Genomic DNA, 23,552 nt, shown 5'->3' on the forward strand with positions numbered 1-23,552 from the left:
AATAACAACTTACTTTTAACGGGTTAATTAGATGTTTTTAAAGGATTCTTACATACCTACTATAGAAACAATTATATTTCAGGAATTTGAAATGGTTAGCACAGAGTATACGTAAACTAGACCATGAATACTTACATTATATTTCTAAATACAATACCTAAAATAATTTAATAGCAACTTACTAAAAATTGTTTTAAGTTGAATTATTTTTAAGCAAAATTTCGAATATATTACCTCGTAGGAATACAATTATTGTTAGAGAGCAAAGAAAACTTTTATCGACAAATAAAACAAAAAGGACATTCTTTCTAAAATTCTATAGTAATCAATTGAAAATATTACATACGTTTTTCGTACACACGGAACAATACGACGGTAAATTGAAGGCGTTACCCACCGATAATATTATTCAATTTTTATTTATAATATCTATGATTTTTTTGTACTTGTTGGTTTATTATAATTTTGCACAAAACTGGCAACACTAATAATGTTTGATGATTGTTCATTTAATACCTACATGGGAAAAGGATTATTATAGATAGTTATTATTTAGTATTTACGTGTTAGATGAAATAAATCATTTTTATTTTGTATAACGATTTTCACAGGATATAACAATTATATACATATTTGTATATACATAGCTAACTTAATGCGATTGCTTTTTACCTATACGATGGAAACATCATCAAAACTACCCATTAATTTACATTGTAAGATATATAAAAAACAAGCGATTTACGTTTATTATGTAAGTTTAATTTTTATTTTATTGAGATAAAGTAGTTTTTAATCAAATAATATTATGCTTAATTAATATTTTAGTCTAACTAAATTTAAGGTATTTAGTAAATAATAGCTTACGAAGATCAATAAAAAAATTAATGTTAAAAAATAATATATCTATACTTTACTGTTAAAACAATTTTAATTATATAAAAGGAAGGAAGGTAAATATAGTTCGATAGATATATTGTTACGCTTTGAAGCTTTAATTTTTATCATCCTTTACCTTTGTCATTTGATAAAAAAAAGTAAAATGTTATCTTCACTCAAATCATTAAAACACTATTAGTTCTGGTGATAGAAGTTTGTTACAAAAAGTTGTTCGCTGTAATATTCGATTTATCGGTTCATTTGACTTTTTTCCTTAACGTCTATTCTGCAAGTTAAATAATATTATCACATTTTGTTACTCGCACTTATAATCTGTGATACTACCGACATGTGTTCGATAGACTAAATGTTAATTCAATAATAGATAATCTACACTCAAAACAGGTTTTCCTCTTTTAATTCAAAATTAATTTAGAATATTTTATAACGTTTTTTTCAAGTCTAAAACTTGGAAATGAAACTAACAATGAATATAGGGTATAACTATTACTAATAAGATTAAATTTCATAAAATACATTGAACGTTTAAATGCGCAAACTTGTTTGCACAAATAAGCGTATTGTTATATAGATCTATTCACTCACGAACGCGTCCCTCCACGCTGACTATCGACGCGCGTCACTATTATTTACGCTCGCGCTTGCGAGATGTCTTAGCGTGCGTGAACAGAAACAAGAAAGCAAAACTACAAATTAGTTTTTATTTATTCATGCGCGCCAATAACAATGAAGCGCGGCGGCGCGCGTCATCGTGATGAATTCAGATCTATACTTGAGTATTGCATGTAGCCAAAAACAATTGAATCACTAATCTAGAAAATATAAATTAGTTAGTGTATTGGAACGGAGTTCTTACTAGTGAACTGGTAGAATCGCCACGTAAGGAAAACCGTTATGCCCCCTCCAGGGACGTTATGACCGTTTCATTTTTTTCTATTATATATCGATTTGAATAATATTATTATTGAAGCTTATTTTTCGTTATTGTTTTAATTATGAATATTTATTCAGTCATCTAATTATTCTCAAACTTTGTTGATTTATTTCGTTGTCCGTTACTTTGTAAACAGAATATAGTGAGAGCAACTTCGTTCCAACTTTTTTACATACTTAAATTTTTACTAATTTGTATTGTTTTAAATAATATAATTCACTGTTAATTTTATTTATTAGACATAGGTTATAATTTAGGAAAATTATAGGTAATCTTATTGTTTTTAAAAATTATAATTAACATAGGGTTTGGAAATAAAAATAAAAGATCAACATGTTATTATTTATTTTATTTCGTATTTTCTTTTTGTTTTTTCGTTTTTTTATATATTCACAGCAAATTATTATGTTCATATAAACACAATTCTTGTGCTCGAAAAGTAGATACACTAAGTTACACGTCACTAGGAAAAGATAGTGGAAATAAAACTAACATTCCAACAGCGACACGTCAGTCGGTATAAGTTTTGCCACAGATATACTATAAAAAAAAAAAACTTTTTTTTTTTCATATCGACAGACGAAAGTTTTATTTTTAAATGCGTCATAAATAATAATTTATTTAAATAGATTTAATTAAAATCGGCTTTTTTAATCTGATATATGTCTATTTCATTTGTATAGATTTAAGTCACGAGCATTTAAATAATAATAATCGTTCATTTGATTATTTCGAATTAAAAAATGCTATCTGTGGCGACGTTTAAGTAAATATCAATAAGCTTGACGACACATTTGTATACATTGCGACATTTAAGTCACTCTTATAATATCTAATATAGTTTACATATACAACATTTCCTCCTTAGCTTTCTATTTTAAATTAGCAATAAATTAAAAAAAAAAATGACACTAACTTAAGTATTGAGAAATTATTATTCTTAAATATTAAAAACTAAATGTTCTAATAAATTAAAGGAAGTACAAAATAATAATCCTAAAATTTAAAATAAATTTGTAAACTTAAAACGAAGTTTTTTTTTTTTAAAACTATTACATCCATATTATTATTATTAAACGAACACCCATATATATATAAATATATACACAGAGTAGATCATATATTAATCAGTTTGAATTTATTTATTAATACTGCAATAAATAAAAAATTGAACTAAAATGGCAGTACTTGTCGGAATGAGCGAAGACACATGATTGGCTAATTTATAATCTGTGGCCTGGTGCCAGAAGGACCGATATCAATGATGCTTACTTATGATAATCGGAACAGAAACAATGAATCGACGATGGTTGTTTTATTTAACATATGACATATATGATTAGATTGTATATTAAATATATACATATAAGCACTATATTACTTACAATGACTGTAATGCGTTAATATATTAATTTGTTTTGTGCTATTATAATTATCCGGACGTCATTAAGTAATATAGATTTTAATGAAGCGTATTTTAAACATTTTCTGGGACAGTTAACGCCTATTATTTCTAGTGTACTGTCCTCAAATTGTCAATTAGTTCACACTCGAAGTATTGTGCAATATATTGTGTACATTTGACGAATCAATATTTGTGTTCTATAAGCGCCATGTTTGTTTTAAGTTTATATAACATACCATGTTTTTTAATGTTGGGCCTCACTTAGCGGCTGGTAGACATTAACATTATAAAATAAAACGCAAGTATTCATGAATTTTAACCTAATTTGGTACTTATTCTTTTGCACACAATCTTATAAAATTTGACAGCATTCAAAGTATTGCCATTCCTCTCTCTCGTGTGGAGTTGAAACGAGATAGCAAGAGTGACAGCCTTGGACAATTAAAGAGAATGCCTTCCTGACAGGCCCTGTTTGAATGGACGATTTGACAATAAAATATTAGTATTACTATTTGCCCCAGTAACGAACAACTTGCAATAAATGTAATCATTTTGTGCTAAATTAAATTTTGTTTCTAAATTCCTTACCGCGGTCTACAATGTCAATTCAACGGTTTGTGTTTAGTGCAAAGTCACACTCACGATCGTACCCACACGTCTTGCGACACTGAGACGTTGTGCGACAAAGATGACAGTCGCGCATGCGCAGTGAGTAATAATCTAGACCGCCATTAATTTAAAACGCCACCGATTTTCTTTCAACAGTGCAGTCACTTCCTACTATTGGAATTCTGTCGAGTTGCAAAACTTGCACCTAGGACCGTAGTCACACTAGTCATGAGCAACTGTCAAACGTCAGAAAACGAAAAGCATCCTCTAATCGGCAGACTTTAGTTAAGTTTGAAGATTATGTAGTTAAAAATAATTACCTAATGCTGTATGTTTTAAATACATTTTCAATCATTACGATTGAATGAGTTAATTAGATTTGCTATGGATGTGTCAATATTGCTTGATTATTTTTATAAGCTTTTGTTTAAAACGAAGTACTTACTATACGTATAGTATAGTCTTGATACTTGACTACAACGAAGTATATATAACGAGACGAACAAAAATATTTTTTTTGATACAATATTTACTAAATGTAACCAAAAATTTCGTCACAGTAACATAATTTTACAAGCTCATAATTTTTCTACCACAAAATGTAAAACATTAGATTTACAGTTAATTTTTTTACACTTGTAAAAATTATACTCATTTTTTTAAAACATACTTAAATAATAAGATTTTAAATTAACATGGTTATTTTTATTACTAACATTATCTAAAACGGGATATTTACCATGTTTTTTATTTTTATTTGGTGGAGCTCGATATTTCGACATTATCTACGAGTCTCGTGAACAAGACATTCGTAGATAATGTCGAAATATCGAGCTCCACCAAATAAAAATAAAAAACATGGTAAATATCCCGTTTTAGATAATGTTAATACTTAAATAATATTTACAAAAATTTTCTCAAATGTCAAAATTTAGAAATTAATTATTAAATATATACTAAACAACACAATTTTATTTATATAAATATATAGTTATGATGGTGTATCTAATGTGAAACTAACGCTGTAGAAGTTGCAAGTAAGAAAAAACAAAATCTTATTTTTTTTCAATAATATATTTTTTTTAATTTCGTATATAGTAACATTAATTTCAAATTCAAATTATCGTTAAAGGAACGATTATATTCTTTGGTACAACGTTTATGTGACCTTAAATTTTAGTAATTGAATAATTATAATTTATATGACTAAACTTGCACCAAGATTGCACGAAATGGCTAAATTATTTATGTTTAATAATATAATTTCGTATACAAATCATTAATAATTTCTTAATAATTTTACAAAATAACTAAATACAGTCAATTGTTTATTATTTTGTTTGTTTGTTGTATTATGATTTCTTTATTTTGTTTTTAATATATGTACAATTGTACATAAATAATTTTTCAATAGATCAGACAATGTTTTTAGAGTATCTCCAAAGTACAGTTACCGTACACAGATCGGCCGCGTTTTAAGTTCTTATCAAGTTCAGTAAGCATTAAGTACACTAATTATTTTCTATTTTATAAGAGATCACATCATTGCGACTAGAATTTATCTAAGTAATTTAATCATATTTTTTATAAAGTCAGTTAGATGAAAGTTGTTAAATAGAAACACTAATATTTCAGAATAATTTCGAATTAATAATATTAAATAAAATAATTTAATATAAACATTTTATATGATTACCTTAAACGATTTTTTTTAGATTAAACTTAAGCCTAGTTGAAAAAGTAGTCATCTTTTTACTAGTGATATTGACGCAGCCATAGCAAAATGTTCGCAATATTATGATACACATCTTTGAAGCATTTTAATCCTTATTAGAATATACCGTAAATACTAAAATCCTTTACATTCAAGCGTCGTATTAAATGTATTAAAATATTAGGATTGTACGTAGTCCTACGTAGTCATAAATACAACAGGCAATTTTCGCACATAATTTAAGGAAATTCAGTCTATTTTTGGTTGTATGAAATAGTAATTTCTTGAGGGACATTGGCAACACTGTAAAGTTTAATTATTTTTTATAAATCAACAATAGTATGTATTTTTATACTTTATAATTCGTATCTCGAAGTTTTTTTATGATGTCAAAGTAAATAAAAAAGGAAGAAATATACTTAATACTCTTATAATTAACAATATTACGCTTAAAAGGAACTAGACTTCTTAGTTTTCAATATCAACATTCACAATATTGCCAACACCCGTCGTGTTATATCTGTCTCGCTCACTCTATATACAGTGCATACTTCCGTCTCGCTCACTCGTCCTCAGCGGGTTCCGTGCCGAAGTATCGGTCGCCGAAGTTCCCGATGCCGGGCAGCACGTAGAACTTTTCGTTGATTTCCGGATCCAAGGCCGACGTTACGATCTTCACCTGAAGATGAAATAACTTATGAGGCGGACGGCAGGAAAAAATGTAAACAAAAACATTAATGTTGGCCTTAATTTCCTCAGTCACGTCCTCACAAGAGCGACTCCCCAACTTCTCAGGATATACTTTAATGCACAAGCACAGGCGCACTCGCTCTCCCATCACTCGCATAATCCCCAGCGGGACGACGATTAGACACGATCGGGGAGAGTTCGGGCATTGGATAAAGTTCATGTGCTTTGTGCTTAATACGTGCTGCTTAGTCTCTCGACTGAGCAGCGGCTCGGCCAACATTGGGCTAAAATGAGAGACCGACGTAGGCGTCGGGCCGCCACGAACGGAGGTGAAGGGAAACAGGCGCGAGGCCGACCTCGGGGAAGGCGTAGGCGATGGAGTGCACGCCGATCTCGGCCATGAGCAGCGACACGAGGCTGATGGCGCGCTCGGGCACGTCGTGGTCCAGCAGCACGCGGATGGCCATGATGGCGGCCGCGCCCGTCGCCACCGTCGCGTCCATCAGCACCACGCGGTAGTCCTTGATGTCCTTGGGCAGCCGCAGGTAGTACAGCTGCCGCGCGCCACATACGATTAATGTTCATACTTTTTACATAAGTTACACAGTAAGTTACACACTCAGTCTTCAAACCGAAACACCACAGTATGAAGCATTGCTCCTTGGTGGTAGAATTTGTCATGAGTCAGTGGGACCTACCCAGACTGGCCCTACCGTCATGTAAAGAGATTACGATTTTATTTTTGATCCGAATGTGAAAAGATATTTAATTTGAACCCCGCGTATCTCACCTCCGGCTCGTCGGTCTGCTGGTTGGTCTGTATGAGGATCTTCCCGATGCGGATGTCCTTGCACACGTCGCACACCGCCTGCTCCATGGTCTCCCCGGCGCGCAGGATCGACACCCCGCACACCTTCTCCACGTCACACTTGCGACCTGCGACCGACACGGCCCGTCAGTGCGCACTCAATGTGGACCCGCACGCACGCACACGCATTGAGGACAATATTTAAAAATGCGACTGCAATTTATCTCCAGGTTCCATCAGATATTCCAAGTAACATTTTAATGGTTACATGAGAGAACCTCACCGAGTGACCACGGGGTCAGCTGGACTGGTTTATGCACGGTTAAGTCGGTGTTTCCTTCCACGACGACCCCTTACCCCGCCATTTCGCCGGAATAATTCCAGGATTTCTATAACCTAATGTTATTTGAAGTTTGATGTGTTAACAAAAGAAAGCATTAGGTTTTTTTTTAACTTTTAATTTTGCGCTTTACAAGTTCCAAATTTGGCAATGTTGATGCGGTTACTGGAGCCGTAGGTTAGTTTTTAGGAATCAAGAAAAGGTTTTTTGCGATAAAGGATCAAGAAGTTAGAATTTTATTTTTTAATTACAGACGCCTAATGGCTAATGGCTAAAAGCAATAAAAATAATAATCCACAACCTCTTCCATTTTCCTTCTTAAAATTTAAACCCGATGGGCAGAGTAGTGTCTACGGGCGAGTGACTATACAGCGGTCTGCGGGTTCCTTCCCAACTCACCGGTGTACGAGAACCCCTGCGGGGTGTCGACGGAGTGCTCGGAGTAGGGCATGAGGGAGAGCGCGAACTCTATGACGAGGCGCATCAGACGCTTCGAGTAGAAGATGAACTCGTCCCGGGGAGTGTCCTTGTTGCGGATGAACGTGTGGAGACCTTGCACCTGATGGGAATGGGGGAACCATTGCTTACTTATATCTTAATTTATATCATACTTAATAATCTTGCAAGATTGCTGGCTTTTACAAAATAATTTTAATATTATGTCTGATCATTTCGCTAAATAAAATGTTTATATATTTCTTAAAACAAATATAAGTTGTACAGAACTTACAGGAATCTTCACGTAAGGAAGACGCATTACGCCCCCTCCAGGTGACTTTTCCCTCTCTTTTCTATGTCTATCACTGTGCGATATAGATATAAACATGTCGTCCGGAGGGAGCATAACGGCATGTACATTCTAACGAGAAGAACTATTCGAATACATTTTCTCAAAGCCTGACGGTAATACTACCAGTATAGGAAACATCCCGAGGATGTGTTTATGTATTCAAAGACCATGTGACTCAATGTTATCTGTGCTATCCGCTTTGATAATCTGTTCGAATCTAATTCATAGACAATATGTATCTATGGATAAATATATCTAAAACAACACGAGAAAACTAGTACATTTGTCAGATGGAATCGGAGCAGCGTGCAAAGGCGTGTTAACCTTCCAAAGAAGAGACGAGAGAGATCGAGCCTTTGCCGACCTGTGGGACGTTAATTGTTATTCAATTATCGTAATTAAAAACTCACTTGCGGTGTGTCCTTAAGGACGTACAACGAGTCCGGTAGAGGTTGTCCGATATGGGCGACCGCTAACTTTTCCCGCACTTTGAATCCGCGCTGGAAATATAAGCAATTATTTATTATGCAATCGAAATTTAAACTAGTGATGCTTAAGAAGGTTTTTTAGTCTACTTCGAAAAATGAAAACGGCACCATGGGATTGCACAAAAACGGTAAGGATCACGTAGTTACTTTAAAAAATTAAATATATTATTTTTTTCACGTGTAGACATCCGGTCTACATATATTTTCCAGAGTACATACGAGCTGCAGCTGCTTGTGCACGTGCTGCACGATGAGCGAGATGGCGACGAGGTTCTCCCCCCCCCGCGGCACGATGATGTCGGCGTGCGCCATGCTGGGCGCGATGTAGCTCTGGTAGGCCGGCTTCACGTGCGTCATGTACTGCTTCAGCACGCCCTCCAGGTCGCGGCCGCGCTGCACGATGTCCCTGCGCAGCCGACGGACTCAAGGGACTGCAGTCACAGGGACATAGCTACCTACTTATATATCTTGCAGCGCCGGTGTCTGTGTGCGACTTACCATCATACCGACTTACCATCGGGTGACCCAATTGCGAATCCGACTATTTTATATAAAAAAAGAAAATAATAACATTTTTCTTCTTATTACATAGTTATTCAGACGTGCAAATGGGCCTCCTAATGGTAAGTGGTCACCACTGCCCATAAACAAGGGCGCTGTAAGAATTGCCTTATGTCCCTTGTGCCTGTTGTTACACTGAGTCACTCAACCTTGAAACGGGTCATGACAATATTCTACCGCCAAACAGCAGTACCCAGGTACTGCTGTTTGGCGGTAGAATATCTGATGAGTGGGTGGTACCCACCCAGACGGGCTTGTACAAAGCCCTACGATCAAACTATTTAAATAATTTTATTTGCAAATACCACGTGGCATAAGCTGAGCATCATTCGGAGCCCGAAATGGCTCAAATTTCAAGACGGAGTCGAGTACCCAACGAGTAGTCAACAATTACACCATCAGAAAATAAATAAAAACATTACGTCATACCATTCAATACAACCATCGTCTTGGGTTGGTCACGGTATTGAAAATTTTAAATAATCAAGGTTAATAATTGTATTGTTGATTACACAAGTATTTTCTGCAATAACAGAAATCTGAACTCAAAATACTCATTTATAATAAAAAAGATGTTACGATAAAATTTGAACCATTTTTTTACAAAAAAATTATTAAATGGTTCGTTGGTAGCTGTTTAAAGTATAAAGCTGTTCCCCGACTTCCTACTTCCAAATGGTGACGTGGGACGTGTTTTAATAGCATCTTGGATTAATTAAGTTGACGCTGTTTATGGTTCTTTGCTTCGGAAATAACGAAAAACCGTCTGTGACCGATTTGTTTTCGTTCGGGGCGCACTTCCATTGCAACGGGTTTTGAAATTGGAGCAATAGAGTGCTCAGTGCATTTCTCCACACACTTGAGCACTTTAATATATCCAGTAAGACCTAGTAAGCTCATTTAAGAATGGCACATCATATTTGAGATAAAGACCAACAATACACGAACTGTTACGGCAACGGTCACAAGACGTGAATCCTAACTGATGATTCTGAGTTCAAATCCGCGGTTCGAACCGCTGAATGAATGTGCTTAATTATTATAAGGAAAACATCTTGAGGAAATCTGCACGTGGTGGATTAAGCTCCAAACTTTTTCCTCGAAAGGGTTTGTGAGTGTTTAAGCTCGGCGTACCTCCTGAGCCGGCGCGCCAGGCGGATGTCAGCGTCGGTGTCCACGAACACCTTCATGTCCAACATTTTGAGGACGTCCGCGTTGTAAAATGCGAGGATTCCCTCGAAGATTATCACGTTCGCACCGTACATCGTTTTCTGTTCGTAAAATACGATTATTTACTAACATAAGTATAATTCGAACACTAATATATGATCTACCAGGTATCGTTTGCGGGTTCGAGCTTGCTTCATACTAAAGTTCATCAGACTCGATTCAGTGTTTTTGCCGTGAAAGAGGAACAGACAGACAGAGTTACTTTAGCATATTAGTATAGAATATATAAATTGACAATAACAAAACTATTCAGTGATATTTTTTCCTGTGTTTGTTGACAGATTTTCTTTTTTTTAGGTTGGTAAATAACGAGCTTTATTTATAAAAAAAAAAAAATGTAAAAAAGAATAGAACATAAAAATATTTTTTTGCTAACGCTACTTTAAGTGTCAGTTATTTTTAATTTATATATTGGAGATAAAACAGACTATTGCTATGAATTTAAACAGCAATTAAAACTGTTACTTAATTTTCAGAAATTTTCAAAATTGATATAAATGTTAATTAGGGAAGAATTCCATATTGATGATACGATGTGCAATAAATCACAATAAAAAAAATCTATTTTATAAATACTACAATTTTTTTTTTATATTGTCTATATCTAGTAACTAGATTACTTCTTCCATCCCTTTCTAACACACGTACATACATAACGTTGATTTGAGAGCGAGACAAAGCAACTCACCGTCCTGTTCTCCCTGGAGTGCGTGACGTAGTTGTAGATGGGCACTTCCACCTTCTTCCCCTCTTTGAGTCTCTGCAGCACCGTGATCAGCAGCTCGATGTCGAACGCGTCCGGGTGGTCGAAGTTGTATTCATTACGCATCGCCGCCTGGTGCTGTTTCTCGTTCAGAACCTAGGAGACAAATGGTATGTTACTGGTAGGTTCCAGAATATACATCAGTCGATTTTTGACACCAAAACCATAACTCACTTGTTGCTGGGAGCTTCGCCAAACAAGTCACTAAGAAAGGAAATTTAAACCCCCCTAAGCCTAGTTGAAGTTGAAATTTACAACTGTCAGGAGTAGGTAAGTTTATGAATTTTACCCATACGAACGGACGGACAGCTAATTTATTATATTTAGTATGTATTAACTGAATTTAATTGTACTTTAATGTATTAATATATTTAGCATAAGAAATATTTCGCAGGTCATTATATGATGAACAAATACGTTAAAAAAAAAAAATAACACCCTTACCTTATAAAACGAGTCCATACTAACAATAGTAACCCAGGGTATGTTAAGAGATTCTATTATTTTTGTCGCCACCGTCGTCTTACCAGAGGCGCTCGCTCCACCGATACCTTCAAAATGAACACTTGTAAATTATTTGATAATTTAGGACCTTCGAAAGACAAGCAGTATACTAAATCCTCTTTTTCTCGATTGGACTTTTGCTGTTGGCCCTAATAGCTCTACAGTATTACCAGGTATACTAGTTAGCAGGGCCCCGTGGATTCAAGGGGCCCCCAGCTAAATCAAGTCAAAGTCAAAAATAGACGAGAATGCGAGATAATCCATCATTTTTTTAAATTAAACAGATCGTATGGTTTGCGGCCCTGCGAGTCCTGCAATTAATCAAACCCATTCAATTAATTTAATTCAAGTCTACGTTTAGGTCTGTCTTAAGTGGGGCCCCTGAGTAGTATTAGCCCAGCCCTAAACTCACGATCCGGCCCTGCTAGTTAGGCTAGTTAAGATACTCAATCCTACTAAATCTTAAGGAATATATACTATTAAAAAAAACCTTTTGTTAATTTAAATAAAAACTCTTTTAATTTATTGTTTCTGATGCCTAAATAACAAAAAAATATATGTATATACTATTATCATATCTTATCTCTTAAACATGAATGACCGGAAAATAACAGATATCCATCCCATTTCACGTAATCGAATTTTAAAAATATTTAAACATAAACTTCCGACCAGAGTGGCCGTCAGACCAAGATTTTTTTATATTATCAGAGGAAACGAAGTCAAACGCTGCCAACACCTTAACTTCGAACCTCAAACCATACATAACAATTCGACCAACGAAACTATCAGTTCAATATAAGAAAAACATCCAAACGAGATGTTAATTATAAAACCCATTAGAAAGTCTCTTACGACCATTTATTTTATCGATATGATTATGTCTACCTATAATAGCTAATTAGTAAAACGAATAAAATTAAAATTATCAAAAGATTAAAATCCTTAGTGCCACGAATACAAGGCCAAAAGTTACAACCGATACTCGTGTAACCGTTTCGAAAGCTCATCACTACAAATCAAAATATTCCTTATTTATACAAGCAGGCTCGTAAAAGCACTTTTGAATCGTCATGTTACAGTATTGAATTAAATATAAAGATACCACCGGTTCGGAAAATAGATTCTACAGAGAAGAACCGGCAAGAAACTCAGTAGTTATACTTTTCCACAATTCTAATTACAGAGTTGATGTCAAAAAAAGTACAATTACATTTTATATATCCTGCTTGGAAATCAACTAATACTAAGTCTTAATTTTTTTATCATGAATATAATCCTTGTATTGAGCAATATGCTTTATCTATTTATTTTTGGAACTAGCTGTGCCCGCGACTTCGTGCGCGTTTGAATTTAACAATAGTTATTATTGTAGCCAAAGTTGTACTCCTTATTACACCAGCTATCTGCCAGTACCAGTCAAAATCGGTCCAGCCGTTCGAGTATTAGTCGGAACAAACAGATAGGAAGACAGACAGACAAAAATTCAAAATAAAAAGTTATTTTGGTATTTGTATCGTGTATACAAATACATGCATTTTTACAAACAGACATTTTATTATATGTATAGATGGGATATAAATTTACTATAAAACACAAGTTTCCCAAGTCTGCGATTAACTCAAAAACTACCGAATAGATTTTCATATGGTTTTAACTAATGGACGAAGTGATTTAGTAGGTTTTATGCAATGATGTCCTAGTAAACAGATATGTTATAAACGCGCAAAAGGTGAAGACTAGAGAACGTCCTAATTGGGACGTATTGTCTTTAGTCTGTGTCGCGCACGGCGACGAATAATATCTATGTTTCGCGCTCCTCGTAATAACTGTCCAAATGCCATCGTGTGTATTTAGAAAGTGTACCAATTACGATACCAAAGTTAATAAAACACAAGGGATCTCATACCACATGTGAGTAAGCAATAAATGATATATTAATATATTTCATTTATTTTTCTAAAATTCTGATATTTGGAGGTTAGAAAAAAGAAAGAGATGGAAAATACATTTTTTGTCGTAAGAACGACGAGGATGCGTGCGTTCCGGACATAGAATAAAATTACAGATGCGAATATTAGGCAGTAAAGTCATCTTTAGTTCAGAGTTCTCTTTTTCTTTTAATAATCTTTTTATAATTTTGTTTGATACACCTAATTATAAATTAAACCTGTCGAATATAAGAAAAGAAAATATAAATAGTTTATCATCAACATAATATGTTAAAATAAAGCTACCACTGAAATCAGCCTTCAAGAGTGGATCGCAATTGTTCGTAAACAAAGTGATTGCAGTTGGACGCCTTCAAAAAGTAGAAGAATTTGTAGCAATCATTTCAAAGCTACCGATAAATATTCTTCAAATAAAGGTCGTACACTTATATATATTTATATGTTTCTAGCCTACCTCAATAGTGACGAGATATATTTTACTTATATTGTTTTATTTCCCAGGAACACATCAATATAAATATTGAAAACTCCCCGACAAGTCTCGACAATGTCAGCATACTGGATATGTATTAGAATACTGGATAGATATTTTTGAAACACCCAGAAGAGCAGCACTTAAAAAACGCGTACGTGAATTAACATGCAAGAAAAAACTGTTGCAGAAAAAAAACAAAGTACTAGTTCAACAAAATAAAAGACTGAAGAAACGTGTTGCCAACGTAGCCGTGGTATCGAAAGATTTAAAGAAAAAAGATTCCATTTCGAAAGAACAGCTTACTCAACTAAATTTATTCCGCTCATAAAAATAATCCCGAAATTAAAATGCTCTGTAAGAGACAGAAAAGAAATAAATTGAATCTTTTCGAAGGTGTATGATTGTTTTTATAATATGTGTATTTCTTTCTTTTTAAAACGTCTTAAAATTTTCACCTACTTTTTATACTATTTATTTGTTATATAGACATAAATCCCGGCTACAAATTCTGTACACGTGGTTTGTACCTTCTGCCTAATGAATTTGTTAGTCTATGGTGGCAACGTGCGGTGATTGGTGGCCCGAATAATATTTGTTTAAATTCACACGCAATTAAAACATCTTGTTGTCTCTTTTATTCCTATTGTTTTTATCAAGCTTTCCTTTTTACTTGTAGCGAAATGTAAAATAAACGGGCCCCGGCGCGGAACGCTTCTTTCTGTTGTTTAGTAAGTGTATAACATATCTATTTATTGGAATATCATTGGTTTTATGTAAATTACTTGAAAAATAGAATGAGTTTTAAAGATTTCGGATCAAAATACATAACGACTCGGAGTTATCGGCTAACTTTGGCCGTGCAGGACCGGCCTTAGCCATCAGCGCCCTTTTATATGACTGGGATCAGACTGAGAAGGTCCAAGGCGGCCCTTAGAAAACACGAGACTACCCTTTTTTGTACGTAGCGAGCAAGTCGAGGACCGACTCTAAAGATATGCATAGAGTATTGAGTGTATGTAGGACGGGAGGCAGGAGACTTCAGATCTCGGCGCCCCCCAAATTTAGGCCGTCGCCCCATCGCACCCCTCCCTAACACCGGCACTGTCACCACCACGGGTAGGTTACATATAGAAACTTTGCATTCAATTTTGACACTAGAATTATACTCTTATCGCGCCTAAATAACATTCGCTTCAAGTTGTACGAAATGAAGTTCTAATTATAACATAAATTAAAATCTTATCTTACAATTACATCAATTAAAATCATATTATTCAATACAAGATTATATGATAAAAATGCTTGGAGTTCGTTTACGTTGATTTCCATTTAAGATATATTATAAAGTTAATTGTACACACTTGACAAAAATAATTAATATTGATATCCTTTGACAGTTCCGACATGGATTCTATCCATGTTTAAAAACGGAAGTGCCTGTTGGAGAGTACATAACTATACTTTATATAGTATATATAATTTTGGTTTTTATTTTAAATAGTAGTCTGCTAAAAACATGTTTTTTTTTTTAATTTAACCACCTCATGGTTATCATCGGTGGTGGTGATGATCACCGCTCATAGACATAGAAACTGTAAGAAATATAAACCATTCTTTAAATCTCTTCTCTTATGCCTGTGGGTACTGGGGCTCGCTCATCCTTCGAACCGGAACACAACAATGCTAAGTACTGCTGATTGTCGGAAAGACATCAAATAAGTGGGCGGTACCTAGCCAGGCTTCTAAATATACTCATATCAATTAAAATAGTGTGTGACATTTTTAATTGTAATTGTAATTACACGCGTGAAGAGGCCAACCGAACGACAGCGCGACCACTATAACAAGACGAGAACGTAGTCTGTAAACTAGCGAACGGCGACAAGCAATAATTGATCCACCAAATTAACTATATTTCAAAATTTTAAACAGAAGTCGCCGAGATGGCCCACTGGTTAGAACGCGTTCAAACCCAGGCAGGCACCACTGAATTTTCATGTGCTCAATTTGTGTTTATAATTCATCTCGTACTCGGCACTGAAGGAAAACATCGTGAGAAAACCTGCATGTGTCTAATTTCAACGAAATTCTGCCACATGTGTATTCGATCAACCCGCATTGGAGCAGCGTGGTGGAATATGCTCCAAACCTCCTCAAAGGGAGAGGCCTTAGCCCAGCTTTGGGAAATTTACGGGCTACTAATGTAAAAAAAAAAATGTAAACATAAGTCATTATCGTAATAAGAACAAATTGATCTCATCAAAGATGTGGGAAATAAAACATCTGTTATAACACTTCCCATACATTGTGCGTCGGTCAATGTTTAATGTTGTTATAATAATTGACGTTACATTTTTAGTTACCTCAAAACATACCAGTAGTTCTAAGTAATGTGCAGTTTTAATAAGCGTCAATAGCACACAGGCCGCCAGGCGCTGTAAAAAGTCGCATGATCGATCCTGACCCCTTGGATTATTATCGTCCCCACTCCTAACACAAGTGATACGCTTAAAAGGAGGGGTAAATAGGTACATTCGTACTTAATTCATTAATTGGGCCATTGCATGACTAGTCTTTAACAAAAACCACAGTTTTAATTGCCGTATTAATTAATGACTATCTATTTTTAGTATAGGCTATAGAAATCGAAGGAGTACAGATATTTGTTTGTAAATAGCTCAGCTATATTATACACTAGAAACAGTTCTTTATTAATATATCTTTATTTTGTAATACAACAATATACCACATAACTACTTATATCTACTTAAATTTTATTTCCATAGTTACGATTACTACTTTGCCGACATTCTTATGATAGAAATAGGCTATAGGTCGATGTAGTGGTTTGATATATATCCGCATATCCTGAGCTCCTGGTTTCAAATCTTAGTACGGGCCCATAAATAGGTATTGAGTTTTTCCGTCGAAAATAAAATCTTAGTAGCACATTCCCATGCCTCGTAAAGCATGTAATTAGGTTGGTCATGCGACTGAATTACATTCGATCGTGTCGGATTGATAAACATGGTGGCCATAAGGATCTTTATTCCCATAAAGAGTTAAGTGGTCACTATAATGTATGAACAATAATAAGTGCTGCATAGTTGGCCGTTCTCCCACTAGATTTGCCGCGGGGACCGTAATCGGTCAGGATGACATCATCATCAGTAATTAACAAGTACCGCAATAATATAAAGCTGCAGATTCCGAGGTCCGAGGTTCATCTGACCAATCAGGAATTTCTGAAAGGAATCTGATATTTCTTTCCAGAATTGCTCAAGCCTGTGCCTCAGTAAATTCGTCAAGCCGTTGACATTGAGCCAATAGTTAATAGTTTCCAATCTGGTCGAGATAGCTTCATTAATAAAACTTCACACACACAAGCCGTCACCCCCTCCCCAATTTAACCCCTCGGGGTGATTAAAAAATATATATGACTTTCGCATTAATAATATTAGCATAGTATTACTCACCAATAAGAAACGGTTCCACTTCCTGACCACCGGTACAATTGTACCACGGTGGTCTACCAGCTGTGTAGATCGTGCGTCTATCTGCATGAAGAATGCTCTCAGCTGTTGTGCGTTTATTTGACTGCGACATAGAAGCGGTGCGGACGCGGCGAGCCCGCGGCGACTTCAAGATATTTGAACCTAAAAAAATATTATATAATGGATATATCACATAACGGATGATGAATTCGACTGTCTCGGGGATCGTAATGACAAGAAATGTTACTTTCGACGCGGAAACTCAACGTTACGCGGTTAATGTTTATTATGAGTTAACAAAAATATGTTTAATCAGAATCGATTTTGAATCGCAAATGATGATACTAATAAAGATAAGATAATTGGCTGATACGTTGTAATGTAAACCGAATCGAATTTTATTAGAAGTAAAAAAAAAAATCTATTCTCGTTAATGTAAACGAAAATTAAAAAGAAATAATGTTTATTTAATCTATGCACCAAAATTAAACTATACTGCCAGCATCGAGTGTTCGAAATTTGAGCTTAAACCGTTGATTAGTTCTGATATAAAAATGACTTGCAATATTTGGTCTGTAATTGGTAAAACTAAGGCTTGTAGATGGCTGAGGCAGCTCAGTGCATAAAAAGCCAAGACAAGCTTCTGTTTTCTTCAAATACTTTCATTATAAATTGGTAGCAATTCTAAACCATCGACACTCTACTCTTTAGTCCAGTCAATAAAGCCCAAAATCCCTAACAAATTCGTAACTCGGCGAAATTTTGTGGGTTTGTTTAGTAACGTAAAATAACTTACCCGGTGATTTTGCACGATGTTGTGAAAAGTAACTTTTTTACCCCTGCAACTTTAACTTTGCAGCTTTTTGTAACATACAGAACATTTTTATTATAAATTAAAATATTGTATTTCATCATCAGTTTTACTGATGCAAGAAAAGCTAGTTCAGCTCTTATATTTGTAATTAAACTTTTTCAAACCGTTTTGTTGTCCCACAAATTACTCATCATAAAAGTCGCCTTTTTTTCGTGGTCGTTGGTCCAGATGGGCTGCCGTCCTCGAGTATATCGACCTCACCTGCATTTTCCTCAGGTAAGTTTTCTGCCTCATCGGGTTCGTCATCAAGATATGGATCTTGCGGCTCTCCAAAATTGATATTTTGGAGATCCGCAAGCAAATTTGCAGCGTGTTACTTTTTTTTCCCTGTTATTCACAAATATCAATGTTTTTTAATAATAAACAATGTTCCGTATGTTGCAAAACGCTGCAAATTTAATAGATGTTACAAAATGCTATAAACATGATAATTGCTAATTTGCAGCGTATTACTAATTTTTTTAACAATGGTATTAACAAAAACGCTTTTCACCCCTTTTCAACCCTTTCCCTTTAACCCAACGCTGCAAAATCACACGGTAAGTTATTTTACGTTACTAAACAAACCCACAAAATTTCGCCGAGTTACGAATTTGTTAGGGATTTTGGGCTTTATTGACTGGACTATCTTATAGAAATGAGAAAAAAATATTGGGGGTTTTAACTTCAACACAAAAGTCGATGTGAAAATTTAATTGAAATAATTATTATTATTATTCGAAATTTAAAAAAGTTATAAAAAAAAGCGTATCAACATTCGGGCCAGAACCACACGTGTATTGATGTGCCAATTTATGTTTATAATTCTGAATAAAAACACTGAACAAACTGTTGCGTATCCCCCAAAGGCAATAGAGCAGCATGTTTTAAAATTCTCCAATCCTCAATTGTGGTCTGTTATTAGAAGAATAAGATATTAAAATATAACATTTATTTTACCTGTAGATGGTGGCCGGTAGGGCCTAACATTAGGCACGGTGGTGGGGGACGCCGGCGCCCGGGAGTAGTCGTCATCATCAACAAATACTTGCTCGCTCAAATCCAACGCAAGTTCTGTGTCACTGTCAACATATCACAACCTTAAAATATCTGTTATTAGGTCATCGTTAATCAAATGTAATTGGACCGTATTGGGCAGAACCGTACCAACCCACAAAAGCACCAATGCAATATAAAAAAAAGTGATATATCTTTAAATATATGCACAAGATTATAGTTTTAAGCATATAAGTACTTATAATTAAAAAGGGTTCCTACTTTCTATCACTAGTAGGTAATTGTTTTTGATCTTAAATCTTAACAAATTTTATTAGTGCTTCTGTGGGTTGTTTCATTTTTGGTCAACACGGTCCAATTAAAACCAGTACAAACCAGTTTGTACAAGAAATAACCAATATGTTTTAGTATGTATTAGTTAAATTTAATTAGAATTCAACAGTTGTGGAAAAATTTAAAATCTACGTAAATAACATAGTATGCTTATTTATTGTACAAATTGGAAAGTGAAGGCGTAACATTCAACAACATTTAACATTTAAAGGTGAAGGTGCAGTCAGCTGTGAAGTTGATGATCATGTTAGTAACTTTGATAGAAATAAAATAATAACACTAATAAATATTAGGGTTTATTTTATTTAACTTGTGTCTATTATTTTAAAATTCGGATTAAGGATTGCTTAAAAAAAAACGAATTAATTAAACATATTTTTTTTTACTGAATCTGTGTACCTTTTTATTTTTGCATTAAACTCAAACCTCAAATATATTTGTAATACAAAAATAAATTATGTGAGATTAGTGATCAGTCAAAAATCTAAATATATTATAGAATAAGGTCCATATAAGTATTTTTGATTTGTCCTTTTAATTAATATAAAATATAAAACCACATGAAGTTTGAAATGTAGAATCTGCCGACAAGAGCTGACAGTAAACACAGTAATTAATTTTATTCAAACATTAAAAATAGAAAGCTTTATTTATTTTTTATTTATTACACATTTGACCTTAATTTAAAAACGATTATTCACGACAATTTATAAAAACATTGTATTGACCTTATAAGTTACCTTCTATATATTGCTGTTATTGTATATTCAAGGTTTTTTTTTCTCTGTGTACTAAAATCTTTCATGGTCATTTTCTTATCAATTATAGGTGAATTCTTTTATAATTTGTATTTAATATTTATTTTATTTTAGAGAGAGATAAAATTGCTCTCTTTTAAATGTGTGGACTTTGGTTAAAAAATGGCACTGCGAGAATTATAAATCACTCCTTGCATTGGTAATGGCATGCCAACCACTTTAAGATCCTTGTAACCAGCACAGAATTACAGAGTATCACTGTATTAGAAGCATCATTTATGAGTGTCTTACGAATGGATGTAAAATTTGTATATCATGCATTATAAGTCTAAACAACATTTAAGAATATACATATAAACACACACATAAACAAAATATCCTTATTGTATTTAGAATTTAACACAGGTAACTTAAAAACATAGAGTTAAGGGCTTTCAACTGGAAGTCAATAACATAATTGTGTAATTTGATTATCAAATTTGTGCTGAATTTTTTGTTTCATTATATTGACAATCAACCTTACTAAAGTATAAGGTCAATGTTATTGTAGAAAGACTTATATATGTTATGAACAAATATATTGTTTGTTCATAACATATATTTTATTAATTAAACAGGTTATTTTTATGTTATGTAATTTAAAAAAAAAGTACTTTATGCTTACAATATTGTTATATATTAACAATAGTTTTCCTAATATTGTATTAAATTAATTATTATATTTTTTGTGTGCAATATAACTTTAGAAGGAGTGCTTTTCCATAAACATGGATAGAGGATGTATTATTGGTTAATATAATTAAAAAAATGTCTTAATATATAATACTATTTGTTCTGAAGATTGTGAACAAAAGTCACTGTCATAACTATAATATACAAGCAACTGTTGGGTTTGTAATTTGATCCAAACTGCATAAGTAGCATGCAATTCAACTTCAAAAAATTCAACTTCTTTTTTTAAAAATCTTGTGGCAGACTGAGCCACCACACAAAATGAGTCACCTATTCGTATATGTCCACCCATTGAGGGTGGTTTTGACCATATACTGTGAGAATTACATGCATAATGCAAAACCACCCTTGGAAGCTAAGGTCTGTCTCTTGTGTCTATAGTTACATTGGCTGACTCAACTTTCAACCCAAAACAGACTTGCACAAAGCCTCACCACCAAGTAAAATTTACCCATTTGATTTATTCAATAAAAATGTAGAAAGATTGAGGGGTATGTTTATAAAAGGTTATATTAGGGCCCAGTAAACATTGCATATGTGTACATAGAAACATTCCTCACACACACAGTTTGTGTGTGAGGAATTATGATCACAAACTATACAAGACAAGTCCATAATTAAGATACTTTTAAAAAGATGATTTTTGACATTTTAATTGGAAAATTATGAATAAGTGGTTATTATTATTTTATATGTGTAAGTAACATTTATATCTCGATTGGAACACTAAATACACTGAAGTTTTTTCCAAATGTAATGACTCAGGGTCATCTCAAAATATTTTTTTTTCTTAAAAACTAAAGCATACTTATTTATATCCAGGACAAAGGGGATTCAAATTTTTGTGTAGTCTTATCCTAATATTCAATATTTGTGCGTACAACACCACATGCAAAGCTGTTTATTTAAAATTATGAAATCGGTGTTTGATAAGTGTAATGTTTTATTTATCGTTTAGAATTTTAAATTCTAATTTAGTGTTAAATGATAATACTTATTCTGCATTATATTTAATGAGATAATATCATGTTTATGTTCATGTTCATCTTTTGTAGTTATCATATCATGAGTTTCTTTCAATTTGTATATTTGAAATCTTATCATTTTAATTCAGATTTATTAATTTGTTCATGTTTTGTTTACAACTTTTCTTTACAATGACTCATATTTTGTTGAAGGTTATGTTTGTGTTAGAGTACAGAAAATTTTGCCAAATGAAAATATATTTAAAAAAAAAATTGCATTTATTGGACAGCACATAAGCCAGAGGAAAGCTGTTGGCTAATCACGATGACAGGCTAAAATTAATAACATCCAAATATCTTACGCATTCGCGAAGATTACGGAACTTTGTTCCATATCTTGGAAGATTTTGTTCATTTTCTCAATTAGAGACAAGCCCTCCGATATCAATCTTATCCGAGCACGTGTCTATTTCACGACGCGATTGTATAGCGTAAAGCAAGCTGCCAATGTATTTAATGAACGTCTAAAAATAAATCACAATGTGTGTACGCTGAGGTTATAATTCCAGGTAGCGGATTGGTATTACGGTACACCGATCCTGTTTCCGTTTCACACTGAAACACTGCACGTGAAAACTACGATTAATCGTGCCCGCGGCGAAGCTAGCACTAAATAAGAGCCTTCTCAAGTGAAAATTTTGTTGACACGAGACAGCTGTACAAACAAACAATATATAAGGTTAGCACACACGATTTACCTATCCGAGCTAGCCGAACTGGGAGTTTCGAATTTGTTCAGCTTCCCAGCCATCACTGGTCGTCACAAAAACGTTTAATTTATTTTAAAAAAATTAGTAAGTTTCATAAAATTCACGCTAAGCACACGCAATTAGTGATTTTGACGACTGACATTAACCGTTTTGAAACTACGTCACACGTACGCATAGTGCTGCATCATAGACGTAATTTTTAGTCGAAAAAACAAGCTTATGTAATTTTGTAAGAAACACTTATAAAAATAACTTTAATTGCGAAATAATCTACTCCTCATTATGTATTTATTTGCACTCGTCAAATTACATGTATTTATTGATGTTTAATGAATACGCTATTATTTCTGAACGTTCTTCTTGTTACGTTCCGTTATACAAAGGAAAATTAAAATCAATAACAGAATTCCATCTATCTATTTAAAATATCCTTACCAAAATAATGTTCGGTTGTTGTTTTTCTTCTT

General features: G+C 33.8%; 1 protein-coding gene across 2 annotated transcripts; it reads right to left on the bottom strand.

Moving 5' to 3' along the window:
- Window positions 1-5,259: 5,259 nt before the first annotated feature.
- On the bottom strand, window positions 5,260-23,241 carry LOC113394247 (uridine-cytidine kinase-like 1). Of its 2 annotated transcripts, none has more exons than XM_064217338.1 (12): window positions 22,678-23,067; window positions 19,471-19,592; window positions 17,640-17,819; window positions 11,677-11,783; window positions 11,158-11,328; window positions 10,374-10,510; window positions 8,898-9,084; window positions 8,601-8,690; window positions 7,800-7,959; window positions 7,043-7,188; window positions 6,609-6,806; window positions 5,260-6,241 (listed from the first exon to the last, which is right to left on the bottom strand). In XM_064217338.1, exons 1-12 carry the CDS (start codon window positions 22,728-22,730, stop codon window positions 6,125-6,127), a joined length of 1,668 nt encoding a protein of 555 aa, XP_064073408.1. In that variant the 5' UTR covers window positions 22,731-23,067; the 3' UTR covers window positions 5,260-6,124. The 2 variants fall into 2 exon arrangements, with proteins under 2 accessions (XP_064073408.1, XP_064073407.1); XM_064217337.1 differs by lacking the exon at window positions 22,678-23,067 and adding an exon at window positions 23,074-23,241 and having other exon boundaries at window positions 5,261-6,241.
- Window positions 23,242-23,552: the final 311 nt, after the last annotated feature.

This window comes from Vanessa tameamea, chromosome 16 (genome assembly GCF_037043105.1).
Source record: "Vanessa tameamea isolate UH-Manoa-2023 chromosome 16, ilVanTame1 primary haplotype, whole genome shotgun sequence".
NCBI classification, from domain to species: Eukaryota; Metazoa; Arthropoda; class Insecta; order Lepidoptera; family Nymphalidae; genus Vanessa; species Vanessa tameamea.